This window comes from Sinohyriopsis cumingii, chromosome 5 (genome assembly GCF_028554795.1).
Source record: "Sinohyriopsis cumingii isolate HCF-2022 chromosome 5, ASM2855479v2, whole genome shotgun sequence".
Taxonomy (NCBI): Eukaryota; Metazoa; Mollusca; class Bivalvia; order Unionida; family Unionidae; genus Sinohyriopsis; species Sinohyriopsis cumingii.
In genome coordinates, this window is record NC_142965.1 from 85,245,298 (window position 1) to 85,268,973 (window position 23,676).

Genomic DNA, 23,676 nt, shown 5'->3' on the forward strand with positions numbered 1-23,676 from the left:
GTAAAATCATACTCTGTTCCTAATGCAGACGAAGATTTAGCGAACAGAGAGTACGTTCATGATAGTAAAACAGCAGCAATTACAGCTGTATATACCACAGTTAATGCCGCGTACGTCAATAAAGCCGGAGACGTTAAAAATTGTTCTATTGACATGGAAGTCAACAACATAACAAAAAAATTAAAGTCCAAAAGTCTAGAATAGCTAACAAACAAAGCTTACGTCGACAGTGTATGAGGTGGTGGAGTAGAACGAACTCAAAACAATGTCGGATATATGCCAATACTTGTTGAATCATCTGATAACCGAGTTGGATTTGTCGCAAGTGCGTCCACACAATGCAAAGTAAATAATCCAAACCATGATGTTCGTTTTAGTTTTGTTGTGGCTGGTGCGCAGAAATGGACGACTAACGGAGAAACCTCTAACTTTTCGATTAAGTTTAAATAACCTATTGCGGTATCTAGTTGGCAGTTTCATTTGCGCGGAAGATTAAATTCTGGAGTTGGGTGCATTTATAACTAGTGGTTGGAAGGATATAACAACAATGTAAATTGGGGAACACCTTTGTATAGCACAACTAACACTTATGTTGGTGCAACAACATTCTTTACCATTCCAACCGCTAACACTGTCAACAAATATTTTGTATTTCCGATTATACGTTGTTGCTGAAGAAATTACTTATCCTGGTCTTACAGCATTTCAAATATATACGCTCGATGGTCAAATTTAATCTGACGCTGCAGAATAAAATTTCAGACACAGCAATCATAACAGTCGCTAAAGAATTTTACGATAGCATTTTAATAAAAATAACCAATGAAATGTTTTGTCAGCTACATAGGGAAATATGGCAAATGCAATCAACAAAATTAAAAACTTAAAACTGGAGACACTAAACTACATCAGTGCAACACTGACAAAAAAGCAAGATAATTTTATTCTTGTTATGCGTATGCAAGGACCTCAACTAAAAGATTCAATACAAGATTTTGATATTATCATCAAATACTGATGATTGTCGCGAAGAACAAAACAGGTTGAAAACTTGTTAAAAAATGTGTTGGTTGAACTTAATAAGAAAAATACAGTTTGAATAAATCAATCAAATTTAATAAAATCTCGCATTCATGCTGGAAAATAAAACCGGAACAAGTTCGAATACGAAAAGCTCATGATGACCTTGACAAATTAGCCGAATCTAGAAAAAAAAGATTAAGTAGAAATACAAAACTTAGAGATGAATTTTTAAAATGGCGTGTATTTCGTGAGCTAGGTATGGATTATCATGATAAAAAGACGTTGCTAATTTTTTTTTACAGAAACGGTAATGATGAACTTGTAATAAAAACATATGTTAATACAATGGTAGCAATGTTGATGAAGGAGATTAGAGAATCTGATCAAACTCATATTAATAACTTTGATCCTATTATTGTTAATAAATCACTGAAAAAAATTGCATATGTTTATCCTGAGATTGGTGTATATGATGATTTTAAAAAAATATGCTATTTCGATGAGTTGATGGACGTAAATATTAAAGGAAATTTATATTTGTATCATGGTATTAATGAATTTGAGGATGTTCCATTGCCATCACTCGAACAATCTAGAAAATTAATGTTGAAATATTATTTCAGTGAAATCAACAATTTCATAGCACAATCTAATCAAATAAATTACACCATTTATTTTAAAATTTGGGTCATTCTTGAAACCACATTAACTTAGGCAATTATCAAGAAATTTATACTGAATATTTTTGCAACGGCATATGCAATTCTTAGATATCTTGTAATTAAAAGGTTTAGTACACCAAATATAGGTTTAGTAATTGGATTTATTGATGAAACAGAAAAAGATTACGCAGATCTGGCAAATTATGTGACAGAAATAAAAAATAATTTTAATCCATACAGCTGGCTAATAAAATATGAAGGTTTAGCAGATCGAAGATATGATGACACATCCTCAGATGTTTATGACAAGTACAGAAATTTTCTCGCTGGTCCTGAGAACAATAAATTTCGTTAGTCACTTGATTCAGGTGTTGGTATTACAGCTTTTACTATCACGTAATGAAGTTAATCATAGATTTAAATCATGTTTCGGAATATATTTCAAAAACCGAACTTGATGCGCTAATGCAGTATTACAAATACTACCACAAAAATACGTATACTACCACAAAATTCTGGTGCGTAAATCATTGCTATAAATACTACAAGAAAATATTGCGAATAATTTCTTATATTCCATTGGTGTTGAAAGGATCTGGTATTATCACCAGTGGAGCAGCATTAAATCTGTTTTTTTGTTGTTGTCGATAATATCGGGTGTTGGAGTTTCCCTGGAAACCGCATGCAAGAAAATAGGGTCTCGATCTGAGACAAAAAAGTGCTTGTAAAACTGCTAGTGTAGCTTATGAAATGCTGCTTGATCAAATACGATCTTATTTGCGTGGTGTTAAATACGATATGGACGATTTAACACGTGAATTCAGGATTATTGACAGCATGTTAACTGACATCTTGCCAATGAGAATTAGCAAATACGAACACTTTTATCAGCGGCGATATTAGGTGGAATGTATCAGTGACAGTCGAGCTGAACTTGAGAAGGTTCAATAATCAGTAATATAAAATTTTATCTAAACTTTAAAAATATTTAGTTATCCGATGATAGCAATGATATTAGTAAGTATATCTGGTAATTTTTGGCCCAGTAAGCCTAATTTTACTCCAAACAAATACATTAGCGAAGGCGACCAAAAGTTTGCCACTACAATATATCTCCACCTGGGAAACCTTTGGCAATGAATTTTCATGGGGGTGCTATAAGGGATGTGGCAAAATGACCAATTGTTATTTGGTTGGAATAAAAAGAGGGTTTCTGGCGCCAGAAATCCTATAATCTACTAGTAGCATTAACGCTGATGTTTTGGTTCAAGCCTTTCAATTGCCTATATTTTCAGTTCCTTGTGGTTTCCGTTGATACTTGAAAAGCAACATTGAAGTGAAAAGATAATTCACACTTTGACAACTTGATAGGAGAGGAAGGAAAGAATGTAGATGCAGGTGAAGAAAAAACATTATTGGCAAGATGATACAGACATAAGAAAGCCCTGAGCTTGCTGAAATGTTTTCCTAGACTCAACACGGAGCTAAATGAATCACTCTACTCTACCACGTTATTATGAATGCAAAGTAGACCATCATAGTCAAGATATGGACCCAGTTAATTATGCACGAAGATATATAGCATTCATTGAATCTTATTGATGATTGCCATGAGGTAAATACAGCTAAAATCGAAATAGATGAATGGGTGTGTTCAATAAACAATGCAATAGATACATTGAATGAATATTGAAATTTGGATACCTTGAATGTTTTTATTTATAATCAGTCATTCCGGGGTGTGAAAATCAATATTGTTTTAATCTTTCAAGAAGAAACAGAGGAGCAGACCAACAGGGGAAGAAGATGGAATAAAAACTTGAAAGAAGAAACAAGATTGACTGGTAGTAAAGTAGAAAAACCTGAATGGTGTTATACCGAGACAACAGGAAATTGAAAGAAAAGGATTACAAAAAGAATAAGCATTTTTGTTATTGGAAAACAAGACATTTCATTGAAACACTGGTGACCCGAGTGATCTAAGGCGCTGGCCTTGCACATCAGTGACATTTTGCCTCTGTTGTCGTGAGTTAGATTCTCAGGCTTGGCCAGTGTGAGCATGTGAGAAAAATTGTGAGTAACTTCCCGTGGGTCGGTAGGTCTTCCAGGGATGGTTTCGGTTCCTTTCCTCATCCAGATGCAATGGCCGTCGTGTGTAGCATATGATGTGCTGAAAAATGGCGTTTATCTCCCACTGCTAACAAACTAAAACATTTCTCTCCGCAAGTTATATTCCCGTAGCTCAACCGAATTAGCCCAAACTGCTCCATGAACTATTGATATTCACAACTTGTCATTAATGCCTGGATCAGGTTATATACAAAAGAACATGTCTAAAAGGCGGACCCAGCACGACGCGAGCACGGACAAATTTATATCTAATCATGATTAAGAAAGATTTAGCACTGTATACGTATTACAATTCAACTGTTAGTACTTTAAGGATTGGCTAACGGGAAGAAATGCATTGTGATTTTCTTGCTCAGGGATTTTAAATATATTATAACAGTTTGGTGCAAAGTTTATATTGCTCTCTACAGCAATACTATTGATTATATCGACTTAAACACATTTTCGTACTTGCGATACATTTATGCAATGTCCAAATCGTCATTGGTGAGGTTCGGCGTCCCTAGAATAAACGTGACTAAAAGCCGCATGAGTACTTCAATAACGTGATTCACGCCCATCATTAAGATTTTCATTCCATATCCGCATAGACATATCTTTTGGAAACAGACATCCCATATCCATCCAATTAGATGTCATGTTGAACAGAATATTATTCTAATACAAATGAAATTTTGTGATTTCGTATTGGAAATACACTAAAATTCGTTTGAGTTGTCTGTGTCTTATGTATAGGAAATTCAGTTTGACATAAAAAGTCTCTTTGATACCAAACAAAATCTCAGAGAACATAATGGGAGATCATACAACACCTAAATGCATAAAAGCAAATGTTTAAATGTTAGTTTTAATGATTTATGAAATCTCCATGCTGAAGAAACATATGTCGTTTTCCAGAAAGTTTTCAAAATTTCATTTTTCTCTCTGTAAACACACAGTCACACACATATATTCATAATATCATTTGCTTTCAATGTACCATAAATATGTCAAATGTGCATGAAAAGACTCATTCAAACATAGGATTATAGAAATCGGGCTATCCAGATTACCACTTACAGTATCTCGGCTACATATGTTGCATTCCTGAAAGGATTCCATAACATGAATTAGTCTCAATTATATGCAAATTCCACAAAATCAGCTAACACAAGTGTATGTTGTTGCGTTTGCTGTCAAATGCTCTCAAATGCACTTTATTTGAAGTTAAATGATTTATCATTTTTATGCCTCTAAAACAAAATGAATTACAATTGGAACAAGACTGCGCCTATTCACTAATATGAATAGGAATTGACTTCCTCATCAAAATGGCTTAGATGTGTCTATTTTGAAAAATCCAGTTATATTCCTTGTCTCTCTGTTGATAACAAATCTAACTTGTTCTACAATAATATATTATTTCAATTATGAATGTTGCAAGCATTATGTTTTTAGGCCTAACACTAGATATTAATCGCGAACAAGTATTTATATGTTTAAATTTTTATATCCAGAATATCTGAAAACGAAATTATAATGGTCTGTCAGATAAGTTTGCCAGGCTTGTCTTTCTTAACACATCGAGTGTACAGCCTTTAAATATTTGTCAGTTTTTACATAATAGTATTTCTTTTTCATGGTCAGTTTGATGAAATAAATATTGCACACAGATCACGTCCATCAAAGACAATATGAGTGTTTTGAATGAATATATTTAAGAGAAATCGCGTCAGACACGTTTCCGTGACATTCTCTGATTATTAGACTAAAATAAAGTCCACTGAAATCCAAATATTTTCATGTGAACTAATCGCCGATAATCTTTATGTATTTGACGTTCGACAAGTATATAAGCATAAATGGTAATCATTTAGTTTCAGGAATTGTTTGTTTTGTTACATTTATTTTAACAATTATTGAAAAGTATAAAGGCAAAGTTAAAGTCACTGCTGTTAAATTATGGTCACATGTATACGAACATAATTATATAATAGCAATGTGTAAATAAGTTTCATGTTTCATTAGGAGGCATCCTGCCTGGCTAACTCAATAGTTAGCTTCCGGTTTACATGTCATTCTGCTTTAAAATTTCGGTAACTTGTTAGATTCACGGCCTAACAATAACAGGAAACGTAACAGAAGTCATCATCATCTGGCTTGATGTGATAATCTCAAGATCCGTATTTGTCACGGGTAATCTTTGTTAAAACAATATCTTATTATCCTTCAAGAAAAAAAAACAGATGAACATGGTAAGGATATATAGAGGATAAACTTAAAAATTTGCATGACAGTTATCAGTCTGATGACAAATATGATGAAATCCTAATTTAGAAACAAATACTAAATGAAACTGAGGATGAAGAAAGAATGACATTTTTTAGCAAGTTGGAAAAGAAGACGCTTTAAAGAAAGACGTCATCTAAAATAATTCTTGATAACTCACAGAAATACTAATCTCCATGAATATAACTGTTGCATACAAATATGTATTCATTAGGAAATCTTGTAATTGATGATACTCACATATATATGTTATTTGACCTCTCTAATCCATTTATGAATAGGTTATCTACAGATTAAATCGATCTGTTTAACAATCCTCTTTCGATTCCAGGATGTACCTCTGCATTGCAAAATATGACCACAAATAACCCACATAATTTTATACATTCATTGTTATATCACGGTTCCTGAATTAAAAAACAAGTCTTACTCTGTAAAAAGTGACCATCACGTGTAACTACTGAATGAAAAATATTATTTGCAAACAGACGTTGCTTCTAACAATTTCCTATTTGGTTTACGGGTTCCTGGAGAATATGTTCTAAACATGTGTTCGTTATTAATAAAGAAATATGCAGAAGAAGACCGTGTATCCATATTTTCTGCATCTTTGTAGAAAATATTATGTTACAAAACATGTTGAACTCAATCGTACAGGTCTGTATCTCTTACAAGGCGAAAAACCCAATGAAAACAAATAAATACAGTTCTGAGTTAGGAAACAGATTTATTGATTATTTATTTTGTACATTTATTCTTAAAATTATCGATATATACAATCTACAATTTCAAAATTACGAATTGCTTCATTCAACCAAATTAACTGTATTGTATTTATCTATGCTGTTATTTCTCTGGTATATTCAAGTCACTGATCGGTAAAGAAGGTCTGAAGATGTGTGAAGAAGGAAAGTTGGATAATTATCTGGAGGAAGCTTGGACTCCCATCCAAGAAAAGATCTTGAGCAGGTGCTCTAATGACTTCTTCCCACCATTCTCAACCAACTTAAGCCAGCACCTAAGCCATGTTGCATCAGAGAATGAATCTTTTCTTCGCAATCAATATTCTTCAAGGATCAATTTATAAAAAGTAAAATTTCCAATTTCCCATAAACAATATATTTGGACTAAGAATAAACATCTGGGTAATTAATTACCTCAAGATTCACAATTCCTATACAGTTTAGTTCATTCCATCTGGCTTTGAGAAAGACGAATTCTATCATCAAAGACGCAAATACATTCCGATGTCATCGTAACCGGCGACTGCCTTCGACAATGAACACATTACGTCGTTGTCTACTTTCGGAATGACAACAAGATTTAGTGACTCCGAAAAGATTACTCCAGTTTTGACCCAGTTCAATAAATGTGTGCTAAACAAAACAAGATTCCATCGAGAATGGACAATATTGTGTGTATTTTAGTCATCAACAGATCATTGGATTCCCTACTGAACATTTACTGTTATATATCTATCTATCTATCTATCTATCTATCTATATATATATATATATATATATATATATATATATATATATATATATATATATATATATATATATATATATACATACATGTGTGTGTGTGTGTGTGTGTGTGTGTGTGTGAATCCATATATTATGTTCTCTTCATACATCTACTAAATTATGAGCTATACATATCCCTAAAACAACATCTCTTACTCATGGGTTATTTACAGTATTATAAATGAAAGTATCACTGTCATGGTCCATCAAAAGATTGAAATCCTCCCCAAATTAAAAGAAAAACATCTTAAACATGCAATGTATATTGCTTTTATCTCAAGGTAAAGATCTGAATCGTCTGTATTTTAGTCCATATGTATTAATACGTGTAAATATATAGTTTTGAATTCTTACATCTATGATGAGCTTTTTGTCCATATTATCTCTTTGTATGACACGGAATGTGAACTGGAAGTTATTATTATGTAATATAGGCTCTTGAATTAGCAGAGTATGAAATATAAAAAACCATCCATGTCCCGGGAGGCCCGTACGGAATTTTTTCCATTTTTAGAAAAATAAAGCGAGTGTCTTAAAGAAAGTATATTGAATACTTTTTGTTCCTCAGAACATTTAATACATCTCTATTCTCACGATCCCCATTTCTTGACAACTCAGTGTAGTAATATTATTTATTGACTCCAAAATAGAAACGATTATAATATTCTTATTATATTTGTGTGTAGAGACCATGACATGCTGGTATAAATCTGATTACCACTGAGACGTTTACCACTGTTCTATGAATACTGCTAATAAAGGTTGAAATTGATACAGAACGACCAACATTGAGTTGTGTTATAGCAGAGTAATACCCAAGGCACATACAAATGGACACTAACACGATATTTGAACAAACAGTCAAATACAGAAAATACTTTATAATACTGGAATGGATAGTGTAAAGAAAAGAGAAGAAAAGTCAACATAGGGCAATAGACCTTTAAGCGTATAATTTATGATGACGTAAAGACAAGGAAAGTCCAGCAATAACGAACAACAAATAAACCCATGGAATAATGTCATCAAATGTAATCAGAGGATGATGCTATGATTGCTTCATGGCAGTATCAGGTGTGGATACTCTATCATACGTTTTGATTAGTAGACGATAAGACGAAACAAAACTTTACTGAAATCATAATATCTTGATGTGAAATAATTATCGATAAACATCGTTCTGCTAGAGAAATATATCAGCTGAAACGATATGTATTTATTTCCAAGGATTGTTTGTCCTTTTGCCTTTTATCTTCATTTCTTTTAATGATTATTCCAACGTAAAAACAAGTGTTTTGCTAAATGATAGTCACATTTACACAAACATAAGTTTAGAATAGAAATGTGTGGATAAGTTGCATGCTTCACGAAGCAATTTTTGCATGGTTATCGCAATGGTCAGCATCCGATTTGCATGTTGTCCTGTGCTGACGTTTGTCAGATTCATGGTACCCACTTAATGGCTGAATAAAATTTGGAAAGGAAACGGAATGCATCATCATCTGGCCCGATGTGACAAGCTGTAGATCGTGCATGTCATGGGTGAGAGGGATATGTGTCTCATCATGCTATTTTTTTCTCGTTGTCTATTTAATTACAAAATTCTCGGAAGACACGAAATAGGAACTTAGTATGACTTAATATAAGTTTGAAGTTCCCATGAAGCAGATTGAATAATTCTAAACCGGCACGTCCAAAGAACAGAAAATGTGTTTGATATAAAGCAATAACACGGTACAAGAAGTTCTTGATACACTTGGTTCTACTCTCTTACACTCACAAAATAATACTCTCCAAATATACTTCCTTGGATGTTGCAATTATATTTGCACTTCGCCTAGTGCATTGTGGATTGCTCGAAACGTTTAATGTCATTAATAATAAATTTTAGAAACGCGGACTTTATTTTTTATCTCCGTTTAATTTAGTAATCAATCTTCATTTCGTCAGTCTGATTATATAGCGTGGTCATACGTAGGGTAATATGTAAGAAGCATCATGTAAGTGTGCTAAGTCAATGGCAACTTTAGAGCAATGCTGAAACAAATATGTGACACATTTTCTTGACCTTGCACCTGATTCAATATCTTGTTATATTGCAACATTCACGGTGCATTTGGTTAGACAGTTTTAAAATGTAACTGCTTAAAGTTCAATAGCCATTTAGATACTGTATGTGTCTGAAAGGCCACATCATTGTATAAAACGATCCGATTTTGCCTTTAGTCCCATTGGTCAGACATCATAAAAATGAACCATTACAGTAAATTGTATCCAATCGAATGAAAAATGTTTTGCAAGATGGTCATATACGTTAGCCGATTCTCAGTTGATTGTGAGCGATTACATATTATTGAGGTCATTTTCATTCACTAAAATGAGTTTGGCATTTACTTGTATGACATTGACAGCAAATATAGCGCTTGAAGATTGGAGTATAACAGAAACGAAATGATAACAATCTGGTAATTATTGAATCGGTCTAAGATCTTATAATATAAATCTTTAAACAATATTTCTTAGAAAATACTTTATAATACTGGAATGGCTTATCGCTAATATGGCTTTCAGATATGACTTTAAGGCGACCAGTTGTCATAACTTGTTACAATTGGTCAGATATTTTGTTATGATCGAACTATTCTATAACTATAACAAATGGCGGTGTAACCATGGACACCAGGGTTAAAATGTACAAATATTGTTTTATTTTGCATTTTCAATGAATCAACATTGAAAAGGAAAATGGACGAATATTTCTATGCGATGTAGGTATGAAAGGTAATATTATATTTATTTCAAAACTGTACCAAAATAGTAAATGTCACCCAACGGAAAAAGTTAAAAGCAGGTCGCTTAGAAATTATGAGCATTGATTAGAAGTGGTTATTTCCCCACCATTCTACATTTTGTATTGTATACAGTTAAATAATTGGAATCAAATTTAGCAAGAAAAAGTCAGAAAAAACCACACTGATACATATGTATTTGTTCAGCATCCCGTCTGGCAGTTGTTAGAGTAAAAGACAATGCAGCTTTGAATCGCTTACGGGTGTAACAGCACATCAAGAAGAGGCTGTGGACAACATTTCTTTTCCCCCCTAAAAGATACAGACATAAAGAAAGTATGGATACATTATTGCAAGCGAGTCGATTTCATAGCAACACCATACAACACTCTGTGCTCATTAAATTTCTTAAAGGAATGTTACGATTGGGATTCTGGAAGTATGTCAGCTCGAGGATACGCAAATGCTAGTGTTAAACATGTGAGTTACGAATATAGACAGAAGGCCGAGTAAATGACCACAAAATGCAACAAACAATTCACAGATCTTTTATCTACACCAACAGTGCTAAAAAATTCCGATAGATTGACACCCGGGGTGCCTCTAATTTTAGTTCGGGTCTATCCTGTATTAAAAGTGAGGTGCACGTCGGGCTTGTCGAAAAAGAATGAAAGAATGGTTTGCCTGAGGAAAATTTTATTGCGCTAATGAAATGAGTAAGTGTATTTTCAAGATGTTAACATACATGCCTTAACACTGCATAATCTAAATCAAAGCCATTTCAGTTTATGCCTGTTACATGTAGTATGTATAAACGTTAATCTGTAATGATTGGAACTGATTTAAAACTATCCATTGGTCAGTTTACATAGCAGCAATTAAAAGAAAAGAGGTCAGGTATAAAATCAAAGTTCCACATTAACTGACTGACAACAGAAATGAGGAGGGGGGACTATTATTGACCCCATCCCCTTTCCCAAATGTGCGAGCGCCCATGGGACATGCCATTTCTCCCTTTGATATGCCTTATTATTTCCCTGGACAAGCCCCCTTTTCATATTCTGTTCATTTGTGGCTAAACTGCAAAATGGCTAAAGTTTTTACTTAAGTACACAAGCAATAAAGCCAGTGTGACTAATTAACAGTTAATCCTTATTCTAGCATTTATCTTGTGAAAAGGACTGCCTTTCAGACGTACTTCAAAAAGAAACCATGTTCGACACGGTGTGTATGTAAGCACCAGCAATTGATTGGCAAATAAACGATGCCCTATTTGTTGTAACTTACGATGCCAAGGACTTCATTTTAATAGTTCAAATCTGCAGTTTCAACTTACCGTACATGTGGCAACTGTTTTTCCCACGTTTTACGTCCCACCTTTATGTCCTAAGATTTAAGTCTTAAGGCATGCAACACTGTTTACTGAATACAATATTTATTCTGAATTAGTTCTTTGGGGGCACATACCAGGTGTTAATTGGCTGAGTTTCTTTGGTGGAAATGGAGATGCGATTTTGCTTGCAGAGAAAACTACACAGCGTTCACGGTGATCATTATGACAATTAACGGGATTTAAGCTAATTGGTGATAATGTTTTTTTTTTTTTAAAAAAAGTACTTTTTGTTCACTATAGCACAGTTGTAGTGGTTTAAAAAAATCTGAAATTTACGTAAATAATGTTTAATCTTAACATTCTATTTACTGAAGACAAAAAATGTAATGCAATATTAATTATTTCGTCTAGTGCCGGATTTAGACATAGCGAGGCCCTTAGCTATGTGAAGCATAGCCCTATTTGGTATAAAATAAAATTCAGAGACCCCTTCAGACTGAGTTCAGACTGTGAGGCCCTAAGCGGTAGCTTGTTTAGCTTACGCCTAAATATGGCACTGATTTCATCTCTATATTCACAGGTGATAGGATATGCCATCTGTGGCTTGCATACGTTATATCTATTGATGTATATTTTCTTTCTTCTTCTGAGAAATGAAAATTGACAGACATAATGTAATAATCGGGAGTTTTTTGCGAAAAATCCGGAGGTATTATGAGATCGGGAGGTTGATGTGGAAATAGCCTAAAAATCGGGAGGTTTTTCTCCCGGCTTGTGAGCTGACAGGTATGAATTGTCCGGGCTTGTAGAATTTCAGTCAGGGCTTGTGAGTTTATTTAAGTCACCTGCCCGGGGCCTGAGCCTAAATTGTTTCTTTGAGCACTGACCAGTACAGCACATAAATCCTTATGCCAAACATGTATAAATTATCAGATTTGTTAATACGCTAACTGTAGCTTGCGTGTACAATACATTGTAATTGAATCATAAGAAAGAAGCTTCTTAATATTTAATTTAATTACTTATGATTTCTGCTTTGCGGATTTCTTTGTGTGGGTTTTTCTTTTGAAAAACTAATGCTGAAATTGCGACCGATGAAAACCGTTCTCAGTGCCTTTTACACCTCCCCAGTATGGATATTGTTTCACACAAATCGGTCCCCGTTCAAGTGTCTTTGCCCAATAATTCAGTATTATCTCTCAGTGTTTCTGTGTTGGATGTATATTCTCAAGATATTAGTGCTTAGGTGGTGTGTGTGTGTGTGTGTTGGGAGTAGGTAATACATATGCCATTTACATATAGTACTATTGAACCTCATCCTTCTTAAATGAATTTATTGCATTGTGGTAAATTTCTAATTTTTACATTGGGCACCGTTACTTAATTCTTATCACATTTTTGTCAAAGCACACAATGTATAAATATTTATTTTAAAATTACATTGCCTTTTTTTAAAATTACAAACGATCACCTTCTTACTGTTGTACTTTTCTGCTTTCAGGTCTTAAACACATTGTTAACACACATTTCAACGATATACTTATGAGGATATCTCGGAAGCAGATTCAACATTTGAATATGCAACCCAAATCTGGTCTCCTCCTGTCGGTTTCACTCGCCATATTTCTGTTTGTATTCGAGGACTGGCTAGTATTGCGTCGCGTCACGGAACCACGTGATCTGTCGTCTCATCAAAACTCGGAAAAACTCGGCAACTTACGGAATCGTGGTATCTTCCGCGCAGTATGATCACTACCCGCCTACCATATTTAATTTATAAACATTACAGTCGAACTAAATTTGTTTTAGAGAATTGCATATATAAAAGGAAAAGTTTTATTTCTGGTCTCCTTTAATTAGCTCATTTGAATCAAAAACTGCATCAAAGCTTTAATTACGTCAAAAGATAACTTGAAACTGCAGTTGTGTCTGCCACCGGATTAAGTATGCAACCGCTTTTGCATGCAAGCAGTTAACTTATCCAGTATGTAATTCAGCGAGATGAACATCAGCGTGTCGCAGTTATCGTGTACTTTCCTTCACTTCTTTCATGCAATGATAACTGATGAATGCAGTACGCTTCAACTTTAATGTCTCACTTGTCGCCTTTGCGCTGACGATAACAAATGGATAATTTGCCAAAAATCAGGGTGAAAAATACTTAGAACTGAAGAAAAGGGAGTACGAACTGTCGAAATTAGAATGGGCGAGACATTGCAAAGGCTTAAAGATAATGATGCCATAGCAGGGAATATAATGTTTCACAAGCAATTGTTTACAAAATATACCAATAAAATCAATTTTTCATCTGCATAAGTAAGGACGAGGTTCCACCTTCATAGTAGGGTCTGACCAACTGGAAACATGATTAACATTCAATTATAACTTTTCCAAAATTATGTATTTTCTAGGATCGGTGTATTGTTAGGAGTCTATGCTCTTAAAATAAGTAACAGAAAAAAGTGAAAGGCAATAAGCTTTATAAAATTCAACAAATAATTTATTTCTTTAGGATACAATGTGATAGAGAAAACAAAAAGAACTTACGGTATTGCGAATTATATCCCAAAATAATTATAGAATTTCAGACACGATTCCTATAAAAATTAATAATAAACTTTAGTGGAAGTCCAAATTGAATCCAACGCTGAAAGTGTCAATGTGTCTGTAATGGCTCGAAAAGTGTCGATCTACCAACAGTCTTTGTTGGAACAGAATAATACAATTCAAGAATTAAATCCTTACTTTAAATTTAACTGTAAATTCAAGTATCTATTTCCAGGAATGTTATCAACGCACTTTTGTATTTCCAGAGAAGAAATAATTTGAAGAAACAAATTCCATCCTAAATGAAAAACTGAACACAAAGAATTGACTCTGTGTCAAGATCTTAAGGCACGAATATATAATTACTAGAAAAACAAGATTATATAGTCCTCTACCTGACCTCCGGTCACAATTAACATTTCTCAAAAAAAACCCCAAAAACCCATAACTATTACCTAATGGAAAATTATAGAAACATGTTAATGTTTACAAAATAAAATGGCAGTCATTATGACAAATCTATTACTAAAATTATCATATAAGATTTGTAATATTGCACGTACTCTAGGTATATTTATTTATTTACTAGACCCAGAGCCAGATAAATACGATTACGTCTTTTAATAATGATCCTAACATTAATGTACACAGAAGGAATATACTAGCTATGTAATAGTTGTTTACAGAATAGAAAAACCAAATAATTCAATTAAAGTAGAAAATGAACTTAATTTTGGACAAGGTCAAGTCTAACATACCATGTTACATTACAATTGCATATAATGAAGAATAAAATATATAACTTAAATATGCTGAACAGTAGCTTTTGCCAGAAAGGTACAAAGAAAAAGGATCACAAGTGTCAAAAAATATAAATTTTAAACTGCAAAGTGGTTCATATCTACTACTCGTCTGGAAAATGACAAAGAAATGTTCCGCCTAATTTTTTGTCAAATATTTCAAGATGTTGCAAATTACAGTTCATTTTTTGTGGTCTTTTTACACAAACGAATAAAATCTGAGAAAAAAATATGAGGACTGAAAATTGTTTTAAATCTGTTGACACTGCTATAAATGTTTAGATCCTTCCTAACTGAAATTGAGGCTATTAAATCCCGACAGAGATCAGATTGTTAGAATGAAAACTCAGCATGTACAAGAAAAATTTAGTAAAGTGCTACATTAACGAAAGAATAATATATGCATCAGCTGCTGTTTATCTTGGATAGCATTGGAAACTTGTTAGACATTTGTTATAGGATCACAGTCAAATGTGTTTAAAGGGTCAAAATTGATTTTGCGGACAAAATTATTTGAAAAGTTTCACGGGAACTGTAATGATAATTTTGTGACTGTTATGGATTGTTACTTTGTCGAATAATTTATGGCGTCGTAATTGAAATAGAGTGTTGACTTTGTTAGATATTATCCACCACACACAATTATGAGTACTTTCCAGCACCCACATTTTGATTACAAATCAACACACCACATATACAATCCAGAACCAATCTTTTGATTACAATCCAAACACCGATCTTAAATCCAGCTTCAGCTCTTTGATTCAAGTTCAAACACAAATTTACTATCTAGTACCCACTTTTTGATTACAATCTAAACACCACATATACAACGCAGAACCCACTATTTGATCAGTATCACAATATACATCCCCACAATCGAAAATCTAGTTTTACTATTTAAACATATACAATCCAGCACTTGCTATTTCATTAAGTTTAAACATATAAGGGTCCACGTGAATTTAAAATAGGAAAAAGAGTTGAAATTATATAGCTTGGGGAATTTTACATGGAAAAATTTATTGGCAATCCAATTGCTTAGTTATTCATTATTCAACACCCCTTAAAGCCTTGCGTAGTGTCTAAAATCCCCACACCTACGATCCGAAGAAAATTGTGTGATGTAATGGAAGTGATGAAATCACACAAACATACTATCCAACATATCACCATTACGAACTAATATCCTGTAAACACTATTCGAAACGCCTTGTGTAATGTCTAAAATGACCACACATACTATCATCAACTATAATATTGAACACCTATGTTTAATATTATAACCAACACCTACTGTTATTACAATCTCGCACACAGCCTAATATCTAACCAACACTTTTTAAGTACTACCCATTTTTATATACGATCCATTACCTACTTTTACATACTATCAAACACCCAACTATTACTATATTACTGTGGAAGTGAGCAAGATTCCTTACACCAAGGAAAATGATAGGAGTGCGTTAAACACTTCATACATCTATACACATGATCCCACTATGACGTAACAGTGGTATTTTGAGACAGAAGAGAATAAATAAAGCCGACCCATATGTCGCAGAATTGTAACCGAGTGGGTTTTTGGACGAAATGAACAAGCCAAACACAATGTAAGAAAGATGGAAATTTATGAATGAGTTAATAATGATAAATATATGATGTAAAAATACAATTGAAAATAAACAAAACAAATATTGAATAAAATGAAGTGCAGATCCAAGAACCCTCATGGGCTGCACATACCCCTTAAACAGTATGTTGTTCAACAAGAACAAAATTATAAAGATTCAAAAATAATCTTACACACGATTCAAAATACTCTTAACACACCTCAAGATTCAAAATAATCTCGATACAACAAAAGATTCAAAATAATCTTTGACACAACTAAATATTCAAAATAATCTTTGACACACCTAAAGATTCACAATAATCTTTGACACACCCAAAGATTCACAATAATCTTTGACACACCCAAAGATTCACAATAATCTTATCACGACTAATATTCACAATAATCTTATCACGACTAAGATTCACAATAATCTTATCACGACTAAGATTCACAATAATCTTATCACGACTAAGATTCACAATAATCTTATCACGACTAAGATTCACAATAATCTTATCACAACAGACAGCGTTGTTCTGGGAGCTCCAGATGACTCCAAGAAACTTTAGACTGCTTCGTACAGCTTCGGACCGCTCTAGTTCCACAAAAAAATTTCATATACATTCACGGCTACAGACACGGTCAACTACCATAATAGACAGCTACTATAACAGTCAGCTACAAACAGTCAGAATCATCTTCAAACACAGCCAGAAACAGCTTCCAACACAGTTACAGCTTCCAACACAGACACAGCTGCCAACACAGACACACAGACGCACAGACGCAGACGCAGCTACAGATTCACATACACAGCTATAATAAAACCAAATGGGACATAATAGTTTATGCATAATTTCTATATATATGATATTACTTTTAAAAATCTGCGTTGTAATAAACATTATTACGTGGTAACACAGTACAAACCGAATAAGCTTCGCCTATCAAATAAATAGAATGTAAATTTAACACTTACCCCTATGGCTGGAGGATAAAGGAGAGTGTATACTCCTTGACGTGATCCAAAAATGACCAGTGTGGTTTTTCGTGATTCGTCTTACTTAAGTCCATAGGAGAGTGAATACAAGTCGGGGTAGAATACCCGTGCACCTCATGTTAGTCATGATACCCGACACAAGTAATCTGTGGCTAGGTACATGATATACAGTCGCTTACCTGGAAAAACATATTCACCCTATATAACGTTGTACGCATGTACAACGAGAAATAGTCTAATTGTTTTAAGACAAAACCAAGTTTTTCTTTGCCTTAGTCTGTGACAATACCTCCCCCCTCAGAAGAAAAAAAATGCACACATTTTTTTTATAAAAACCCTCACAGAATAAAAGAAAAATAACTACTTTTGATATTTACACCGGCAATACCGCAATTTGGATTTTCTATATTAAAAAAATTTATCCAAATGTTTAATCATGTCCTACTCAAGTCGTCTGCCCCATATTCTCAACCCCTCTTATTGCCTCTACACGGAAGCGATATGGTTGTAGTGTCAGCGCCCAACGCATCAATCGGGCGTTAGCGACCTTGGCCTTGTTTAAATACAATAGGGGTTGGTGATCAGTTTCGAGAACAAAATCTCTCCCAAAAAGATATGCATGGTACTTCCCAATTCCCCACACTACGGCCAAACACTCTTTCTCAATAACTGAATAGTTTTTCTCCCTGGGTAGCAATTTTCTACTCGATTAAGCTACGGGTAACTTATTGTTATCTTGCTCTTGCAGTAAAACTGCTCCCAACCCAGTTTCAGAGGCATCTGTTCTTAAAATGAAGGGTTTGCTAATATCTGGCAATATTAATATAGGTGCACTGACGAGTTTTTCTTTAAGCGTGCAAAAAGCTATATCCTGTGGTGGTCCCCACTCTACTTTGTTGGGTTGCCCCTTCTTTGTCAGATCAGACAGTGGGCTAGCAATGGCTGCAAAGTTTGGTATAAACTTTCTATAAAACCCTACTAGACCTTGAAACGAACGAACTTGCGTTTTGGTGTCCGGTTTAGGTGCGTTACCAATCGCTTCCACTTGCTTGGGGTGAGGTTTCAACTGATCCAAACCACTGACCCTATGACCCAAACAATCTAAATCTGTATAGACAATACTGCATTTAGTGGGTCTGACTGAGGTTGGCTTTGCGGAGTCTATCGAAGAGTTCAAAAGACGGACACGTGCTCACTCCAAGTATTCGTGTACACAAATATGTCATCTACAAAGCTATCAACGCTTGCTAAACCCCTTAGCAACTTGCGCATCAAACGACAACAGGTGGCACTGGCACCTACTAACCCGAATGGCATTACTTTGGATTGATATAATCCTTTCTGGGTCGCAAATGCTGTCAATGTACGGGACTCTTGAACAATGGGAACCTGCCAATATCCCTTGGACAGATCTAATTTGGAAATCCATCGGTTGCCCGACAACTTCGCAAATAGACCCTCCATATCTGGCATTGGTGCTGCATCGAACACCGTGATTTTATTTGACTGTCGAAAGTCGATACAGAATCGGTTCGTCCCATCTTTTTTTTCTGACTAGCACTACAGGAGAAGAATATGGCGAGTTGGAGGGTTCAATCACCCCCAGATCTAACATTTTACTCACCTCTTCGTCCACAGCTTCTCGTGCGTTGTATGGTACCGGATAACCTTTGATTCTAATGGGGTCAGATGTATTCAGTTTAATTTTGAGGTCTACTAAGGTTGTACAACCTGGTCTGTCGGTGAATACATCAGAGTATTCAACCAAAAGCGCATTAATTTGTTGACGCTGGTCATTGGTCAACTCTGCACTCACATCGACTTGATCTACCCCTTCCCTTGCAACACCCAAGGGACACTCAAGGGGAACCTCGTGTTCTGATTCTCCCAAGTCGTCGTCGATGACTGCCGTACAAACGACATTCAAGACTCCTTTTTCTACTTTGTCGCTCTGTCTCTTGATGTACAACTTAAGCATGTTAGCATGGAATGTCTTTAAATTGCCGTCAATTTTGTAGTCCATGTCATTCTTGACCTCCTTAACTTCGTAGGGACCTTTCCACTGGACTAGTAATTTATTTGTGCTGGTAGGAAGAAGCAATAAAACCTGATCTCCTACAAGAAATTTCCTATTTAGCGCTCTGCGGTTATAATACTTGGCATATCTACGTCCCGATTTCATTAATTCGTCGCGTGCCATCTGGCATGTACTTTCCAGTTTCTCTCGCAGATCTAACACGTACTGGTATGTAGTTTTTATTTCCTCGCTCGCGACGTCACCTGTCCACAGTTCGCGTAGTAATCGCATCGGGCCTCGAACTGTTCTTCCGTACAGCAATTCGAAGGGTAAAAACCCTAAACTTTCTTGCGGTACTTCACGGTACGCGAACAGAACTGCGTTCAAATAACGGTCCCAGTCTTGCGGACGTTCCGCGCACATCTTTCGTAGCATACTTTTAAGGGTTCAATTAAATTTCTCTACCAGTCCATTGCACATCGGATGGTATGGGGTAGTGTTTAGCTGTTTGATTGATAGCAGTCTACTTATTTCACCCATGAGGTCTGAGGTGAATTGGGCACCACAATCCGTTTGGATTTCTTCTGGCACCCCTACCCTACTGAAGATGTCAACCAATGCTTCAGCCACCCGTTCTGTTTCAATAGTTGGTAACGCTACAGCTTCGGGATATCTGGTTGCGTAATCCACAAGAGTAAGAATATACCGGTTCTTCCTTTCGGTAACTGGTTGTATTGGGCCTACAATATCTACCGCCACTCTTTTAAACGGTGTATCTATTAATGGCATCTGTCCCAATGGTACCCTTGTAACCCTTCCCTTACATACGGTTTTCTGGCATACGTCACAAGACCTACAGAACCGTGTGACATCGCCATTAACACTAGGCCAGTAGAATTCAGCGACTATTCTACTGGTGGTCTTCGCCTTACCTAGGTGTCCTGCCATGCTAGACTCATGGGCCACCCTAAGTACTTGAGATCTGTATCTCTGGGGTACGACCACTTGCCAATACCTCTTACCCTCCGGCGTGATAAACTCCCTATGAATTAGCCCGTTCCTACTAACGAATCTCGAGCTGCCCCCACCCTTACACTGTCTAATTGCGCCGGACGCGATTTTCTCAATGACAATCTTGATGGATTCATCACGTTCTTGTTCTCGTTTGAATTCATCACGCGAAATTCCGGAGATCGATTCAGGTACTATTAATTTCTGAAACGAGTTTTTCTCTCGCCTGTTTTGCGCTCGCGTTTCGACTGCCTGGGCCAAAGGTATCCTGAAATCTGCCATGGTTGGAAGACGGGAACCTTCAACATTACCGATCGTCAGATCGTAAATAGGGTTTTCCATACAAAGGGCATCTACAGTTCCGGTTAAGAAAGGTGTTTCTACCGTGATCCTTGCTACGGGGATGCGACCGATCGTTTGATCGAGTAGCATGCATGGGGACTCCCACCCGAGCATTTGGTTATCCTGCACGAGACTGCGTTTGATCACTACAGCCGTGCAACCAGTGTCACGTAATGCTACGGTTTCTCGACCGTTCACGAAACCTCTCGCGGTTGGTACTCGCGCTTCGGGAAAAAGACACGTGCCAAGTGTATGAATACCTGGTTCTACCTGCACCATATTACCAGATACACTTTTATTCTGTATAGCCACGGCTACCTTTCTTTTAGGACATTTTACTTGAATATGACCCCATTCCTTACACAAGAAACATTGTACACCCTGACGACCTGTGTCCCTAACTGACCAACTTGCCTCAGATGATTTCACAAGCTCCCTAGGTATCGGTCTCGTAGACTAGTTTCCAGACATAAAATCTTTTGAAACCACGTTCTGGGTTCCCCTTGAGCCTCGGCATAGAGATCGGCTTGTTTAGCCATATCCTAAACGTTTGAATAGACTTTCTCTTTCGGAAACTGACCTAGTTCCCGCCCCACTGTGTTCAACAGTTGATCTCTGAGCAAGAAATCAGTCAACCCTTCAAACGTTTTCACCGCTTTGCCGCATTCAATCCACCGCTGAAAATAGTTCGCTATTCTAACGATGAACTGATCAAAGGTTTCTCCCTTCTCGGGATTGCTACTCCTGAACTTTTTACGAAAACCCTGTTCAGTCAACTCGTACCTTTTTAGAAGTGCTTCCTTCAGAACGTCGTATTTAAACACATCGTCTCTAGGAAGTCGCGAGTACACATCCAGCGTTTTACTTTTTAATAAAGCACTGAGATGCAGTGCCCAGTCATTCCGACTCCACTTCTGGTTCTCGGCATAACGCTCAAACCGATGAAGATAACTATCCATGTTATCTTTCTCGTCGTCAAAGGGGGGTAGTTTGGGACCCTTTAATTTACTAGAGGCAGAATCGTGTTCTCCTTTTCTAGCTGTTGCTAACTCTATCTTACGTTCATGATCTCGTTGCCTTAATCTTTCTTCTACCTCCAACGCTTCTAACCTTGCTTGTTTTTCTAACTCTATCTCAGCTCCCCTTTCCCATTCTATCCTTTCTTTTTCGGCCTGTTTTTCTAGTTCTATCTTTTCCCTTTCGAACTGTTTTTCTAATTCTGCCCGCCTTTCCTCTGTTTCCCTGTTTTCCATTTCAAGTTGTTTGGTCATTTCCATCTCCTTTACCCTTTCATTCCTCTCCCGGGCTTGTTCTTCCCTTTCTAATTCCCTCGCCCTAACCCTTTCATCCCTCTCCCTGGCTTGTTCTTCCTTAATAAATTCCCTTAAACTTTCACCCTCATACCCAAGTTCTTTACCTAAGGCGACCAAGTCCTTAAGTGATGACATGATTAATAGTAACAAAAATTTAATTTAACAAAAGAAACTATTCCTAATGAAGGCAACTCAAAACAAAAATGAATAAGTATTTATACTAGACCCACAGACCTAGAACTACTTAACAAAATGAACACCTACTTGCTTGTTTTCTCAAGAAGGTCACACACGAGTATAAACGATCAGAGTTTACTTTCACAACTACTGTGATGACGGTTCACTTAATCCAAATATTCCACTTCTGACACCATTGTCGCAGAATTGTAACCGAGTGGGTTTTTGGACGAAATGAACAAGCCAAACACAATGTAAGAAAGATGGAAATTTATGAATGAGTTAATGATAAATATATGATGTAAAAATACAATTGAAAATAAACAAAACAAATATTGAATAAAATGAAGTGCAGATCCAAGAACCCTCATGGGCTGCACATACCCCTTAAACAGGGTGTTGTTCAACAAGAACAAAATTATAAAGATTCAAAAATAATCTTACACACGATTCAAAATACTCTTAACACACCTCAAGATTCAAAATAATCTCGATACAACAAAAGATTCAAAATAATCTTTGACACAACTAAATATTCAAAATAATCTTTGACACACCTAAAGATTCACAATAATCTTTGACACACCCAAAGATTCACAATAATCGTATCACGACTAATATTCACAATAATCTTATCACGACTAAGATTCACAATAATCTTATCACGACTAAGATTCACAATAATCTTATCACGACTAAGATTCACAATAATCTTATCACGACTAAGATTCACAATAATCTTATCACAACAGACAGCGTTGTTCTGGAAGCTCCAGATGACTCCAAGAAACTTTAGACTGCTTCGTACAGCTTCGGACCGCTCTAGTTATATTCACAATAACATTTCATATACATTCACGGCTACAGACACGGTCAGCTACCATAATAGACAGCTACTATAACAGTCAGCTACAAACAGTCAGAATCATCTTCAAACACAGTCAGAAACAGCTTCCAACACAGTTACAGCTTCCAACACAGACACAGCTGCCAACACAGACACACAGACGCACAGACGCAGACGCAGCTACAGATTCACATACACAGCTATAATAAAACCAAATGGGACATAATATTTTATGCATAACTCCTTGACGTGATCCAAAAATGACCA

The 23,676-nt window shown here is 35.7% G+C and overlaps 1 protein-coding gene and 1 pseudogene across 1 annotated transcript; both read right to left on the reverse strand.

Annotated features, from left to right (window-relative positions):
• Positions 1–18,147: 18,147 nt before the first annotated feature.
• LOC149799660 (uncharacterized) lies at positions 18,148–20,010 on the reverse strand (annotated as a pseudogene).
• Positions 20,011–21,614: 1,604 nt separating this feature from the next.
• LOC149799661 (uncharacterized) lies at positions 21,615–22,535 on the reverse strand. Its single transcript, XM_089958246.1, has one exon. The coding sequence runs from the start codon at positions 22,518–22,520 to the stop codon at positions 21,615–21,617; it is 906 nt and encodes a 301-aa protein (XP_089814372.1). The 5' UTR covers positions 22,521–22,535.
• Between the last annotated feature and the right edge of the window lie 1,141 nt (positions 22,536–23,676).